The following is a 15,187-nucleotide window of genomic DNA, read 5'->3' as shown; positions in this document are numbered from 1 at the left end:
CATTCCCCCATGTTGTTCCTCCTCTGCTCCAATGACGAATAACAATGGAGCCTTGAAACCTCAGATGCAAATCATCAGCACCAGCAGATGATGAAGAAAAAACACTTCCTCTGCTCCAACTATAGATTCTACCTCTTCACAGATCTCTGAATGCTACTAACACAGCAATGAATTAGAAATATTAAATTATAATACAATATTGTTGTAAATAATAAAACACTTGGACAGTACATTGCTTTTGATACCGTGTGTACATTCTGTGCTAATGGGATTGTACTTTTACTTGGGTAAACTGTAAATACAGGGTTTTTACTTGCAGTGGAGTATGAAAAATCTCAATAAGTCCTCCACCATATGGACGGTGTGCTGTTCGTCCACTATGACTAACTACTGGTTCCCATCTTTATTTTGGCTTGCGAGTCCATACAATTGAAGCAATGTTTACTTAATCACATGGACATGTCCTGAGTATGGACATGATTGGTAAGCAGTTTAACCAAAGATATGTTTCCTAGACTGTTATTTGAATGTTTCTATGGGCCCTAGAAAGTTTGAAAGTATGTCACAAGAGCGCAAAAATGACAGAGATGCATGTCTTTCTTTCTTATCCCCCTTTGATTATAGTGATGCCTCACATTTAAGATGGGAGCACTGTTGGTAACAACTGGTCTAAGGAGTATGCTTGTATGTGGACGTTATGTTGTTTCTTTGCAGTCAAAGGGAAGTCTTGTGTACTATTGACGTCTAGGGTGCTTACACACCTGTAGTTTGGTTAATTTGGTCAGGGCCAAGGTTACATTTTTTTTTATACATTGTTGTCTTTTATCTGGTCCAGTTCATGTTCACACTGGCTTTTTACAAACAAGGAGGAAAACAAGTACCGACTGACTCGCTGTCGGTCAGTGGAATTTGATTTCCCCATGTGGGTCCATGTAGCGATGATGATGCAGAATGACATCACCAAAACTATAAATTATTCTGACCAAATAAGTTTGGCTTTGATTCCTATTCTCCTGGTAGAAATGTGAGAGTACTAAAACAAAACATAACCAGTCATACAGGTGTATTTTTTTTTTTATCTTTATGTTCATAACAGAAAGAAGAAATGTAGATAAACAAAACAGGGACAAATACAAAATCCACCCCCTTCCAGTTGCAGGTTGGAAGGACCCTATTAGTACTGCTATAGTCTCGCATTGCCAGACCCTGTGGAGGAAGGTCGTCTTGGGCGGTGCTAAGCACCAGACGGAGCAACGGCGCCCCTGCAAAAAAGCCTCGGGAGAGAACTTGTTTTGGTGGAACATGTACGTTCAAAGGTTGTTTTAGTCGTGCAACAGAAAACTCAGATAGCAGAACGTTGTGTATATAGACTAGTACTGCTACCATGTATATGTAGCCAACATGAGTCTCAGTTACAGTCTTCTACTGTTCCTACAAATAATAAACTAATAAACATCCTCAGACAGCAATACCATGCTAAAGACCTCTAAAAGGTGATCTCACTGGTAATGGGGACTACGTCTGTCTCAAATGCCACCATGGTTTATTGTACTTTAAACTGGATGAGTGTCATTACACACCTGTGTTACCACTTGTTGCATTGCTGTCAAAGGTAGGGGTAGAAAGGTTTGGAAGATAAACACAAGGAGAAAGAGGATGCAATGAAAAGATAGAGCTGTACAGTATGTCACGCTGATGCTTAGCTTTACATCTGCAGGGGTTCATGACATTGAGAAATCTACATGTATTTATCCAAAGGAGGATTTTTAGCTTCAGATGATAGCCTAATTAGGTCTGACAACGGATGCTCATTGAACAAAAATCTAAAAAGGAACCACACAAAAACTCTAATGTTCATTCACACTACTTTTTGCTGTTTTGAGATTAGGGATTAAATCAAAACATAGTTCACCTCATCACAATTTGTCTTGGCTGAATATGGTCAGTTCTTCTTGCACTTTTGCATGCCGTTTGGGTCAGTTATCTCTGTCAGTTCTCTGTTGCGACCTCTTTGTAACAGAAAGGAGAAAAAGAACTGGGATTAAAATCAGTACAGGCTGTAACTCCTCACTGATGAGTAACTGTCTTCCCCCTCAAAGTGCCACAGAGTTTAACTTTAGATAAGCAATTGATGTTGGCTCTTGATTGGTGAATAGCAGCCGATCAACTCAGCGATGAGTTAGGACTAATATTGGAATGTATCAATACTCCCACAGGGCTGAGGTGCTCAGGCTGAGTCCGTCTCCCTTCAGCGTGCCTCCCTGGTCTCCGCGCAGGTATTTGCCGTTCTTGCCACGGATGGCGAGGCGACGGTGCTCCACGAGCTCCAGAGCAAAATCCTCAGGGGCCTCACCGTCTGAGCACACCAGCCCAGCACTGTTCACGTACCAGAACCGGCCATCCACGCCTGCGAGTTTGAACACACACAGAGTAGAGCAGAGCAGTAGTAGTGCATCAGTGATTCAGAGTGGACTAACAGGAGTGCGATCAAGTAATGTGATACACTTTTTTCATCACTGAAACACAGATTTGTTTGAGAGACAGGAGCAAAAAAGAAGAAGCATGTATTTAATCCATCGTGTTCGAGTGGGCACATTCTGACCTTTAATGTGGTACGCCCCATTACTGAATTGCAGGGTGAAAATGTCGTAGACCGATCTGCTGCCATCCAGTGTGTTGGAGTTCTTGTGATGGCAGATGAATCCGTTCTCTCCTCTCAGGATCAGCATGGGTCGGTTGATCAGTTTCAAAGTAAGCTGTTCGTCCTCGCCTGACAAAAAGGTGACGGGAAAATCATGAAAACACTTATAAGAGAACACGAGAGAAGCCAGAGGGAGGAGGGACATTAGTGAAGATAAAGAGATGGGGAAAGGAGAAGAAACCCTGAAATTATCTCTTACCTATGGAATCACTGACAGCCAGTAGCTGGCCATTTTTCTTGGTGCAGATGTATTTTCCATTGTTAGCCTTTAGTGCCACCTTGTGGCCAAGCCACTCCACTGAAAACATCGTGTTTGCTGACCTACAGTTGGGGATCACAGGAGAGAAGATGAGACGTTCACATAAATTATTAAAGTACAACTTTTCCCTCTGAAATGTAGTGTATAAACATATAAACACGTAGTGTATGAATGTATAAAGTAGCATAAAAATTGAAATAAAATAAAAGCACCTACAAATTATAAGTGCTTTACACCACTGTGATTACATGTTGGGTGCACATGCGAGGCTTAAAAAAAAAAAAAGGTACAGCAGGTCAACTAAGAGAGACTGCGAAGTTTCTACAAAATCATATTTGTCAAGATACATTCAGGGGTTGAGATCATGTACTCAAACCACTGATTTATCACTATATGTTAGTATCTGTCATTTAATGCATGCAATCAACTATCCCTATTGTCATTCTTTCAGTGTTAGTCGTCAATCACTTCTATTTTCAATGGACTAATATATAATTTCCATGTCTAACTGACACGTTTTCTTCTGTCCTGTGACAATGTGGCATTATTTCTTAAATACAGATTTGCCATTGTGTCACGAAATTCACTTTATTTCCTTATTCTTATCTTGTGAACTCAGAGTTCAAAGTTTCTGTGGCGCAGTGAAAGGCTGCATGTCATTTAAAGTGGGACATTTCTGTTTAGATAGTGAGGTAACCATGCATATACTGTAATGGTACAGTACGGTTTCTATGTAAACCCATATATGTATGTAAAATGAAGAACTGACACTTTCACTCTGCACAAGTGATATGAGAGCATTCACTCACACTTCAGTGGCAGAACTCTGGATGCCTCCGTGGGCCACCAGGTCCCAGTAGTTCCCTTGGCTGGTGCGGAACGTACACTTCTTGGTTTCCTTGTCGATCTCCATCTGAAACGTCTCCATGTCTGTCTCATCTTCCTGATTGGCTGCAAGACTTACTCCTGGGAGGGGCATAGCAAGCATTTTCAGCATGAAAACTTGAGGATGATTTAATATCTGGAGAAATCCATCCATTCTCTGCAGCTCACATTTTTTATTAAAGGAACACGCCCACTTATTGGGACTTTAGCTTATTCACCGTATCACCCAGAGTTAGATAAGTCCATACATACCCTTCTCATCTCCGTGCGTGTCATAACTCTGTCTGGCGCACCCACCGCTAGCTTAGCACAGATCCTGGAGGTAACCGGCTCCATCTAGCCTACTGCTCCCAATAAGTGACAAAAAAATGCCAACATTTTCCATTTTCGCCTTTCTGACAATAATAAATCCCAGTATGTATATGGTTAGAAGATGGCTGCGTCTCTCAACGTTGTTATTTGTACACGCGGTGACTATACAAATCACAACATGTAAATAGGAAATTGTTGGTGTTATTTTGTCACTTATTGGGAGCAGTAGGCTAGATGGAGCCGGTTACCTCCAGGATCTGTGCTAAGCGAGGCTAGCGGTGGGTGCGTCAGACAGAGTTACGACACGCACAGAGATGAGAAGGGTATGTATGGACTTATCTAACTCTGGGGGATACGGTGAATAAGACAATGTCCCAATAAGTCGGCATGTTCCTTTAAAGGTCCCATATTGCAAGAAGTGAGATTCCCATGTCTTTATTTATTATAAAGCAGGTCGATGTGCTATATAAATATGGTGGAATTATTAAAACGCTCAATCCACAGAAAAATGCACACAGACCGCATTCTAAAACTATGCCTTTAAACGAGCCGTCAGGACTTCAGTACTGGTGTGATGTCACAACTATATATATATATATATATATATATATATATATATATATATATATATATATATATATATATATATATATATATAGGCAAGGCAAGGCAGCTTTATTTGTATAGCACATTTCAGCAACAGGGCAATTCAAAGTGCTTTACATAAAAACAGATTAAAATTTTTTTTAAACAGATAAAATACGAGAATAAAAGTTACAGTGCAGTATAACAAATTAAACATTGAAGAGCAGTTAAAACAGTTAAATATATAAAAGCAGATACAATAGGAATGTATCTTTATATGCTTATATAGATTGTCATACAGTGTCAACAATGCAACTTCAGTATAAGAAATGAACAGTTATTTAAAGAAAGGCAACATCAAAAAGAAAGGTCTTCAGCCTTGATTTAAAAGAACTGAGAGTTGCAGCAGACCTGCAGTTTTCTGGGAGTTTGTTCCAGATATGTGGAGCATAAAAACTAAACGCTGCTTCCCCCTGTTTAGTTCTGACTCTGGGGACAGAAAGCATACCTGTCCCAGACGACCTGAGAGGTCTGGGTGGTTCATAGTGTAGTAGCAGATCACAAATGTATTTTGGCCCTAAACCGTTTAGTGATTTATAAACCAGCAAAAGTATTTTGAAATCAATTCAAATATATATATATATATATATATATATATATACAAACATATATATATATATATATACATATATATAGGTAGAAAGTACCATTATAGTGCTGTTACAGTCATTCCCTGGCTGCAATTACTGCTGCTAAGTGCAGAGAGTTCAGAAGCAGAAGAAATGCTGACCAATCAGAGCAGACTGGGCTTTTTCAGGAGGGGGACTTAAAGAAAATAATGTGTTTTTTGAATATTAAAGCATCTAAACATGTTCTAGTAAAAAGTATGAACCTCAAAATGTGCATAGTATGGGTCCTTTAATGGTCACTTTCAATTTTAGCCATTTCTCAATTGTATTGCAGTGTTGTAAATTCCATATGTGTAATTACTGCATAAATATATGTCTTCACAAAAATACATCTGATTGTAGTGAATAGGTGTAATTTGTGCATGAAATAAACAAATTCCTCTACAGACCTCTTTTTTTCCAATCTGGATTATCAAGTTGAAAACCAACAAAGCAAAACAGCGACATAGCAGCTTGCTAATCAGTTTGTATTGTTATGTTTAACTTGGCCCATCATGAAGGAGTTGGTAATCACATTTGATCCTGGGATGTTAAATTGTTTTAAACAGCACCCTTAATCTGCCAAGCACATACCTTCCTGAGGCTAGATCCGTTTTCACTGATTGTGGTTTTGGATACCTTTATGGACAGAATATTTATCTTAAAAAAATAAAGAAATAAATGCACTAAATGTGCCTAGAACATCTTCCAGAGACAAGCTATCACACACTATACTGTATGTGTAGAATGCATGCTTCTAACAACAATAATATGTACTAAACAGAGATAACACTGCATCAATTACATTGAGACATCCAAACAGAAACCACACCTCTGATTACCAAACACTTTATAGAAACCAATTATTTTAGCATTTTCATTGCTAACACATCAAACAGAATTGGTGTCAAACATGCGAAAAACACAACACAGTGACATTCTTCCCTCTCTGCCTGGCTGCATGTGTTTAGCTTCCAGGTTCCAGATGGCAGCTTTTGTATTAACCTCTTCTCTATTTCAGAAGTCCTTTGTGACATTAAAACAGGCCACATTAATATTTTCGACCGTCAGCATTATCATAAATGTTGGCAGAAATGAAAACAATTGTTTGTTACCACTAAGAGACAGATTGCAGACAGCTAAATCCCAAATTAGATTATCTCTCCCTACTTCCTTCTCTGGTCCCCCTTCTCTACCTTCCTCCCTTCCCCCATCTCTCCCTCCTTACCCCTGACCCCCTCTACCCCCATCTCCCACCATCACCCCACCTCCGGCCCTGCCTATCTGCCCTCTTCACAGCGGGGCTCTGATATAATCAGCTTCCAAGTGCTACCCGTCCAATCCCTCAATCCCCTCAATAAAAGAATAAAGGAAAAACAGGAAAAGACCGGAGGATTTTATGGTCCACACTTAGCGGGATGTAAAGATAATTACCAACCCCTCTCAACCCTCGAGCTAACGGAGCTATGAATGTTCAAACATATGGAAAACATGCTAAAAAATGTCACTGCATTAACTGGCTATGTTGTTTTTTACATCTTAAAGGATCCAACGTATACTCATGTGGGGACTTTTATTTAACCAATAAGGACTGAACACTATTTGACAACAGTGACTTAAAAATAAATGATAACTTAAAGCTTTAGTGTGTAACTTTTTTATAATAATGACTGCCTGTTACATTCAAGCCATTGCCAAAAGAGTTGATACAACGCTAATTAAACCTATCAGCTCCAAAAAACTCTCTCTGTATTTCTCAGTATGGCTATGTTTACTAAATGGTGTAGTACAGCGACTTTCGCGCGCAGAAGCTTGAGTGAAGATAATCACCTCTTGGGAATAGTCCGTCATGTTTTTTTTAATCCTCTTTGGCTACAAGCAACGGCATGAAGGAGGGGTGGGGGGGGGGGGTGCGTAATCAAGGAAGGCTTGTGTCATGTGGATGCAACAACAGCGTTGTTGTCATTACTTAGAATTCCTCATGGGGATGACAGAAACTACACACTATAGCTTTAAAGACTGAAACCTCAAAAATGATCAGTTAAAGGTAAGCTGCAGGTGCGAAAAAATACAATTTTGTCCTCCAAAACGATCATACAAGGGTTACAAAGAACAATACAGCAATGCTAAACGAGAGTGAACATAAGTCTAACAGAGATGAGACAAATGCTAGTGGTTCAGTAAGGCTGTATTTAGGTACAGCAGTGCTTTGATCTAATGCTAACGTAAGCATGCTAACATGCTCGTTACAGGTGTCCAGTGCATGTACAAACCAATCTTTAACACAATTTTCTAACTAAACTGACTCTACTGAATCAACATTGTCACTGAACAAGAGTTCCTCAGCTGAAGCGGTTCTATTTCTGGAAAAACTAAGACTTTTAGGGCATCCATTAGTGTTTGGAAGTCATGGCGCCTCCTTCCTTTTCTCCAGCCATGGTCACAACAGCTGAAGACCAAGCTTATTCAAGGAAAGTGCATCGTGAGATCTTCTGGCTTCCCAAGTTGGAAATGTGGCCAGGGATACTATTTGGTGTTTATAGCAGCAAGCTCGAGGCAGTTGAGGTAACTATATATGGTTCCCTCATCAGTCCTAACTTCTCTTGAGGCCACTACTTGGACAGTAGGCCTATTGTGACCGTTGTCCCATTTAGAGCACATGTTGTCTGAGCTAATCTCGTCAATCTCAGGCTCCAGTTCTGCTTTTGAATGATCTGATTCATAAAAGGCCCAAAAACTTATTCCTTATCATCAGTAGAAAATAGATCTTCATCTCCAGATCTAAGGCCATCAAAACCCTCCAATATCAAATAAACTGCTGCTCTGCACTATACCTGGCTGACGGTAATGTCATTAGATATGCAGATATTTCACCATTAACCAAAGTATTAGACAAATTAAACATATCATAAGTAGATGGCGCTATTTATTTTATATTTATATATATATATATATTTAAGTTAGACCAAAGTGGAGGACTAACCAACGATTGACCAACGCCATCCCTAATGCGATGCCGCCAACATGGAAACCAAAGACAAAGATATTGTCTGGATGTCCTAAGTGAGGTCAACTCAGATTTCTTCTACGGTGACGTGTTCTTATGGCATCACAAGTAATAAACCTAAGCTATGCAGCAAGTGATTTAAGGCTACTGAGGAATGCATGCATATTAATGACATCTGCATAATCCAACATAGATGCACGTACATGTACCAGTTTGAAGGGCCTGGTTACATGTGTATACCAGTTGTTCAGACTAAGCTCGTGGTTCATGGCTGTGTGAATCCCATCTGTTTTTTAGATTCTTTTGGGGCACTTTGCTTTAATTTGATATCTGACCGTAGATACAGACTGGAGACGAGAGAAAGGGGATGACATGCAACAAAGATGTCATGGTTACTAAGCTACCGGGACACTTTAATCACATCTTATTCGCACCCGATAAACTAGGTATCATGAGGTCTTACAACTGGTAAAATTATCATTGATCTTAAGTGCATTTGAAGCATAAATTTCTGCCCCTCTAGTCTGCACCTATGCCTGGGGGCCCATCACTCTTATTCTCTCTCATCCCGACTCAATGTCATGCTTTGTCTACCTATTCCATGTGTCCATTTCACACTAATTCAACCCAGAAATGATCCCCCGACAGGGCTCAGCTGGGACCTCGCAGCCGCTGTCTGATAGATGAGTGGAGAGGGGACAGAGGAAGGAGAGGAGGATGGAGGAAGAGAAAGAAACAGAGAATAGGGGAGAAAGAGATTAGATACGCTGAAATCCAAGCCAGCAATCTGAGGACATCAATAGCTGTGTTGATGACTATCTTTGACACAGCAGTTGGTCAAGCATACAGAATAAGGTGTTGTCATCATCCTGATCAGTACACTCCCTGGTGCATCTACAAACACACTCACAAAAAAACACATTTTGGATCAGACCCCATCCAGCTCCACTTTCTGGCGTTGTCCTACCTGCAGGCTGCAAGTGGAGCAGGCCTAACTAATCCATCAGCGATAGCTGGCTCTGACATCTATTATTAATGGTAAGATGATGCCACTATCCCCCTGTCCCTTATTTTCCTCTTTCTCCCAAACCTTCATCCTCCACAACTGCATTTTCTATTGTTTTTTATTTCAGTCCATTCATTATTTTCACTTTATCCATTTGTACGTATGTATTTGTGTGCATGTCTTCACGTGTGATGACACACATGATGACAGATCATCTACATAGCATGCACACACACACACACACACACACACACACACACACACACACACACACACACACACACACACACACACACACACACACACACACACACACACACACACACACACACACACACTCTCTCTCTCTGCAGGCAATAAAGATAAAAGATAAAGATTATCTCAGGGCACAGACAGACATTTCTGCATTCCATTGCTGTTCCGTTACCACTTTTAAAATAGATAGCCAATGTGACTCCTCTGCGCTAAATGGAGCAGGAACAAAGGGGCTAATATACTGTATGTGTAAAGACACAGGTGACATTAGGGAGGATGAAGAGCCCACCTGTCTCCACACATACTCCCATTGTCCTCAAGTCCTTTGAGAGTTGGATCCTCCCTTCTCTGCTTTCCATTTTCCTCTTCATCTCCTTTAGTCATCATGTCGAACGCAGATGTAGAAGGTAACAGGGTTTATTTACCCAAGTACTGAAGAATTCTGGGGTACTAGTGTAGCATTTTCCATTTTTTACTTTTCTCTCACTTTCAGTCCAACTCAACAATTTAACCTTTCACCTAATATAGATTCTTGCCTTTAACAGTTTGTTTGCTTGCTGACTGATGTGCTTGGGGGTAACTGGGTTGGATTAGTGGGTTAGAATGGGACCCAGAGGGGCAGAAGGTTTGGCCCCAGGTGAGAGGCAGCTTGGGTTTCTGAAAGCAGACTCTCCCTTTGCCTTCCAGGAACAGGGGCCAACTTCATCAATAATTCAACATACCTCAACTCACCACTCACTGCAGCAGGATGGTATGGTTATGTGTGGGCGAGTGTGTCGGAGAAAGATAAAGCTTTTGTTTGTGCAGAACAAGTGTAGGAAGAGAGAGGGAGAAAGAAAGAAAGAGAGACAGTAACAGAAAAATGTGAGCATGCTGCAAGTATTTCTGTCTGTGCATAAATTGGTACATGAAGCTGCTCTTTATGCATGTGTTTTACTGCACCACATCTTTCCTTTCCCCAGTTTAGAGTGCTCCCAGTCGGGTGTCTGTCTGAAGCTCCCACTGCTACCCAGGAACAATGAGCAGGGAGAGATTCAGTTACAGCCCCCGAGGCTGAAGTAACTCAACCCTGCAGACAAGAATCTGCAGCCTGCGGATGGGTGTCATGGTCAAGTATGCTGACAAGCATTGTATGTGTATGCTAATCCACCCCAAATCCAGTTTCAAATCAAACCAGCAAACCATTCACCATCAGCAACTGAACACTTGCCCAAGTCCATCTAGTGCACTTCTGGTTACATGAAACGTGATCTTCACAATTACAATTGTTCTAGCTTTTACACTGATCAAGAAATTCAACCTAGTTTTTGAGTAAAAAAACAACAACTTTGAAGCCAATGTGTAGCAGGTGTAATCCATCAGTATAGTAGTGCGATGTCGTGCCTGCATGCTTATCAAATAACACACTCCAACGGCCCTGTCACAAGACCGAAGAGTAAATACATAATACAGTATCAACAGAGAATTACTGCACAGCCTATAGGTTACAAGCAGCTGTTTCAGTAAGCCCAAGGGGCAAAAGCGTAGTGTTAACACAATTACCTAACAAAGCCAGGAGGAACATTTGAGAGGGAATGAAAGGAGATTTTCGAAAAGACCATTTATGATAAATTATTTGGCCAAACTTTCTATTATTGAATGTGCTGCATTTTATAACTGAGTATCCACCATTCCAGTAATACAACACCGTCTCTGACAACATGAAAACTCATTCATGAAAACTCATTGCAAATTGGTGGTGAGAAATATATTTCTGTAGTGATTCCCAACATAGGTGCCTAATAAATCTGTCACAAGTGCAAGACTTAATACCGACTGTGGACCAGCCTAAATCAGTTGCAGCCCTAAAACAAATGACGTATTCGTCTCAGGTCTCCCAGATGAGGCTGATAGTCTTCTATATCAGCCTCATCTATCTTGTTTTCCTACAGAGATGCAACTATCCAATGTGATGTTGATGCATGGTGGTGTGCAGACTAAACTAAAGACTGCACAAGTTACTTCCTGTAAATTGTAAGCTCAGTTTTCTGGGGGCGTATCAGTGCACTGCATGTACTGTGTACGCTAGTAGTAGTAGTAACTGTAGTTGTAGTATTTGTTGTCTCTCTGCTTCATTATGTATATGTGTAGGTCAGTGTGTGTCAGCTACAGGCTCATGTGACCACCCTCAGTGGCACATAAAGTCAGACTTCGGCCATTTAATCAGACGTTCCGTGTCAGGCTTTAGGGAACTTAGGAAGATGCAAAAGTTGTGGCTTGTGCATGCATGCAAGGCCCGGCTGATGTGTCTGTGTTTTTCTTACCTTGTCTTATGGAGACATATCGCCCATTGGCGGCCATCAGAACCACCTGTGGATGGCTCTCCTCTAGGTCAAACAGTTCATCTTTGCCCGGCTTGGAGCATCGTCCAGACCTCAGAGTGCCCGTAGGCCCCATGGGAGACAAATACTTCCCCTCACAGTCTTTAAAGGCCAGCTTCCCACACTTCAGCTCCAGCATGTACGCCGTGGCCCTCCCACTCTGCGTCAGGAGCTTCCCATCATTGCTGAGGAAGCGGCTGTCACAGGTCTTAAGGCAGTACTTCCCATCCAGGTAGACAAGTGTCAGGAGCGCTGCCACACCCCAGGGAATGTTCATATCCACAGCGATTTCCCCATCCTCCATAGAGAGGTGGGCGTAACGCTTGCGGGCCACAGACAGCAGGTTGGCCTGCGGATGTAGAGCCAGGTGCACTGCCCACAGCTCGGCATCTGTGATTACCTGGGCAAAGCAGGACAGGTAGTCCCGAGAGCCACCGAAGAAGCGGAGATGCTGCTCAGACTGCAGGGCCCAGCGACCGTCTGATTGAGCCACGATGAGGAAGCGGCAGTCGGAATTGTGACCATCAGACTCACAGGTGACTTTGCCGTCCTTGTCAGAGGCCAGGTAGCGTCCCAAGTGGCTGCGCAAGTAGACCATCTGGGTGTCCTGAGAGTCCTGCTCCAGAGTCCATATCTGCTTCTTCTTCAGGCTGGGTGCTGACGCATTCACCTGAGAGAGAAGGAAATGTTCCAACATAGAGCATGAAGGCTTTTTATTATGTTCTATATGTACAACAAATATGTTGTTGAGTTGTTGTTAAGTGCATGCCTAAAAGAGACACCAAAAAGCATGTTAATATATTACAATTCTTTTATGTTGAATGACATGTTTGTACCTTGAAACCAAAGGCCTCAGCAGTGAGGTAGCGACCCTCATGGTTGATTAGACCAAACTGCAACTTCAAGGGACGGTTCCCATTAGCAGGCATCTTCACCTGTGGAATCAGAAATGTGGGAGACAGAAAGAGAACAAGAAGTGAGACAAGTTAGGGGGAAAGATGGGGGAAAGGAGAAAGAGAGTAGGCAAATAGACCTGACATGATGCAGAAGTGAAGGGTATGAATAAAGGGGGGGGTATAACAGGTTTTATTTTAAAGAGGGGTGGAATAAGGAAAGGGATGAAGTCATGGAGAATGATGAAATGAAAATGCCCTAAAGACAGGAAATCAATTCATTAAGGTACAGTATATAAAGCACTCCCCAAACCACAAATTCCTTCCCCCGCCCATGGCTTCATTATACATTTTTCCAGCTACAGCCTCCTAATTCACTTACTGTGGTTTTGTGGCTTCCCCTCTGCAGTTTCTGCGGCTGTAATTCCAGCTCCCAGATTTAAGAGGCTTCTTTCGCCAAGCGTCCTCTTGTAATTCTCTCTCTCTCTCTCTCCTTCTCTCGCGGGCTCTCACGTTCTGTTGATCGAGTCTCCCGGCTCTCCTCCACCACGACCTCTCCCCATCTAATCAGGCAGCAAAGACTTGAGTCAACCTTGATCTCTCTTTAGTGCAGAATCCGGCTTCAACCTCTCTTTCACTGTAGACTAGTTTTGTTCTTGACTGCTTATCTCCACTTCTGCAGCCGACCCTCTCTCTCTCTCTCTCTTGTTGAACAGTGCTCTCTCATCCAGCCTCACTCCTGTTCTTGCTTGACTTGTTATTCACCCTGAAGACTCAATCACCTGGTCCCCCCTGACTAGCTTTCCCTGGGGTTTTGTCCTTGCACCTTCTTTGGCTCCACTATCTTTGGATCACACTGAATACACTGACCTTCTTCTTCACATTCCTTGAAGTCCAGGTTCCTCGTTTGTCAGACAAAAGTTTGATCAGTGAAAAAGAACATCCTCAGCGGTTCTGCAAATTTTATGGTAGTGCATTGAAGGACTCCTTCACTCTTCCCCTAAACATAAGCCATCCATCACAGCTGAAGTCAGCAACAAAGGGTGCTCGCCTCTGTAGTCTTAAGCCACTCTCTGTGGCTTTTTCCTCCCATCCTCTCTTTCTCTCCCTTTCTCTAACCTGCCATGTGTATAATCCTGCCTTTTTCTGCGCTTTATTCTGAGCTCTGCACTTCGCCTCTTTCTGTGACACATAAAGACAGGTAAGGAGAAACAATGCACACACACACACACACACACACACACACACACACACACACACACACACACACACACACACACACACACACACACACACACACACACACACACACACGGGTAACCAGAGCCCTCCCTGTGCCTTTGGGGTAGTTGCCTGAGTGCGGCTCCCCTTACTTGCCTATGCTGGGGGTTTAGTTACGCACCTTCTCTGATTGCAAGCTCTCTGGCTTAGTCCTAATAGGAAATGTGTCTGAGAGGCCGACATTACATCCAAATTTGGGACACAAGCAAAGGGAAAGGAGATGGCGGGTGCTATAAAGGAAACAATAATAAGCTAATCAACATATGGGTTTTTGAGTGACTGTGTGTGTGCAAGTGCGCCTACATATGTGTGTGTGTGTGTGTGTGTGTGTGAGTAATCAACGTTGCCAATCAGCCTATTATAAGTCTTCTTTGCAGAGTAAACAGACTTGTCTGTTCCTGAATCCATCTAATCCTCAACCCAATCATCCCAACCTGGCTAATCTACCGGCACGACCCCTTACCCCCCACACACACACACACACACACACACACACACACACACACACACACACACACACACACACACACACATCTGCTTGTCAATGGCTATAAACACACAGATATAGACTCACTGACCCACAGCAACATGTGTGTCATCATCACACACAAACAAATACACACAAAGGTCAGAGGAGGGTCCCAGGGTTCATAATGAACACCACCCATCCAAAGATTTACTCCTCCTGACCCAGACTTGAACTGCAGCGCAAGCAAAATGTGATAAACAATTCGTGACATACACACACACACACACACACACACACACACACACACACACACACACACACACACACACACACACACACACACACACACACACACACAGTGAGTGTTTGAACACTAAACAGATGGACATCCCACATTTCTGAGATGCTGACTTTACATTACAAAATGCTTTATTTGTCTGAATTTTGAAGGCCTGGAGATGATTCATATCTAAGCTGATGCTCTCATGCCATATATTTTTAAGAAT

The 15,187-nt window shown here is 42.2% G+C and overlaps 1 protein-coding gene across 1 annotated transcript; it reads right to left on the bottom strand.

The window, feature by feature from the left end:
• Window positions 1–1,066: 1,066 nt before the first annotated feature.
• fscn2b (fascin actin-bundling protein 2b, retinal) lies at window positions 1,067–13,578 on the bottom strand. The gene is made up of 7 exons (XM_078279211.1): window positions 13,314–13,578; window positions 12,875–12,973; window positions 11,982–12,708; window positions 3,770–3,926; window positions 2,901–3,022; window positions 2,603–2,770; window positions 1,067–2,407 (listed from the first exon to the last, which is right to left on the bottom strand). Exons 2-7 carry the CDS (start codon window positions 12,965–12,967, stop codon window positions 2,202–2,204), a joined length of 1,473 nt encoding a protein of 490 aa, XP_078135337.1. The 5' UTR covers window positions 12,968–12,973; window positions 13,314–13,578; the 3' UTR covers window positions 1,067–2,201.
• Window positions 13,579–15,187: the final 1,609 nt, after the last annotated feature.

The sequence above is a fragment of the Sander vitreus genome, chromosome 21 (assembly GCF_031162955.1).
Source record: "Sander vitreus isolate 19-12246 chromosome 21, sanVit1, whole genome shotgun sequence".
In the NCBI taxonomy this organism is placed as follows: Eukaryota; Metazoa; Chordata; class Actinopteri; order Perciformes; family Percidae; genus Sander; species Sander vitreus.
Note: the sequence above shows the minus strand (reverse complement) of the source record. Positions and strands in the feature narration are given on the sequence as shown.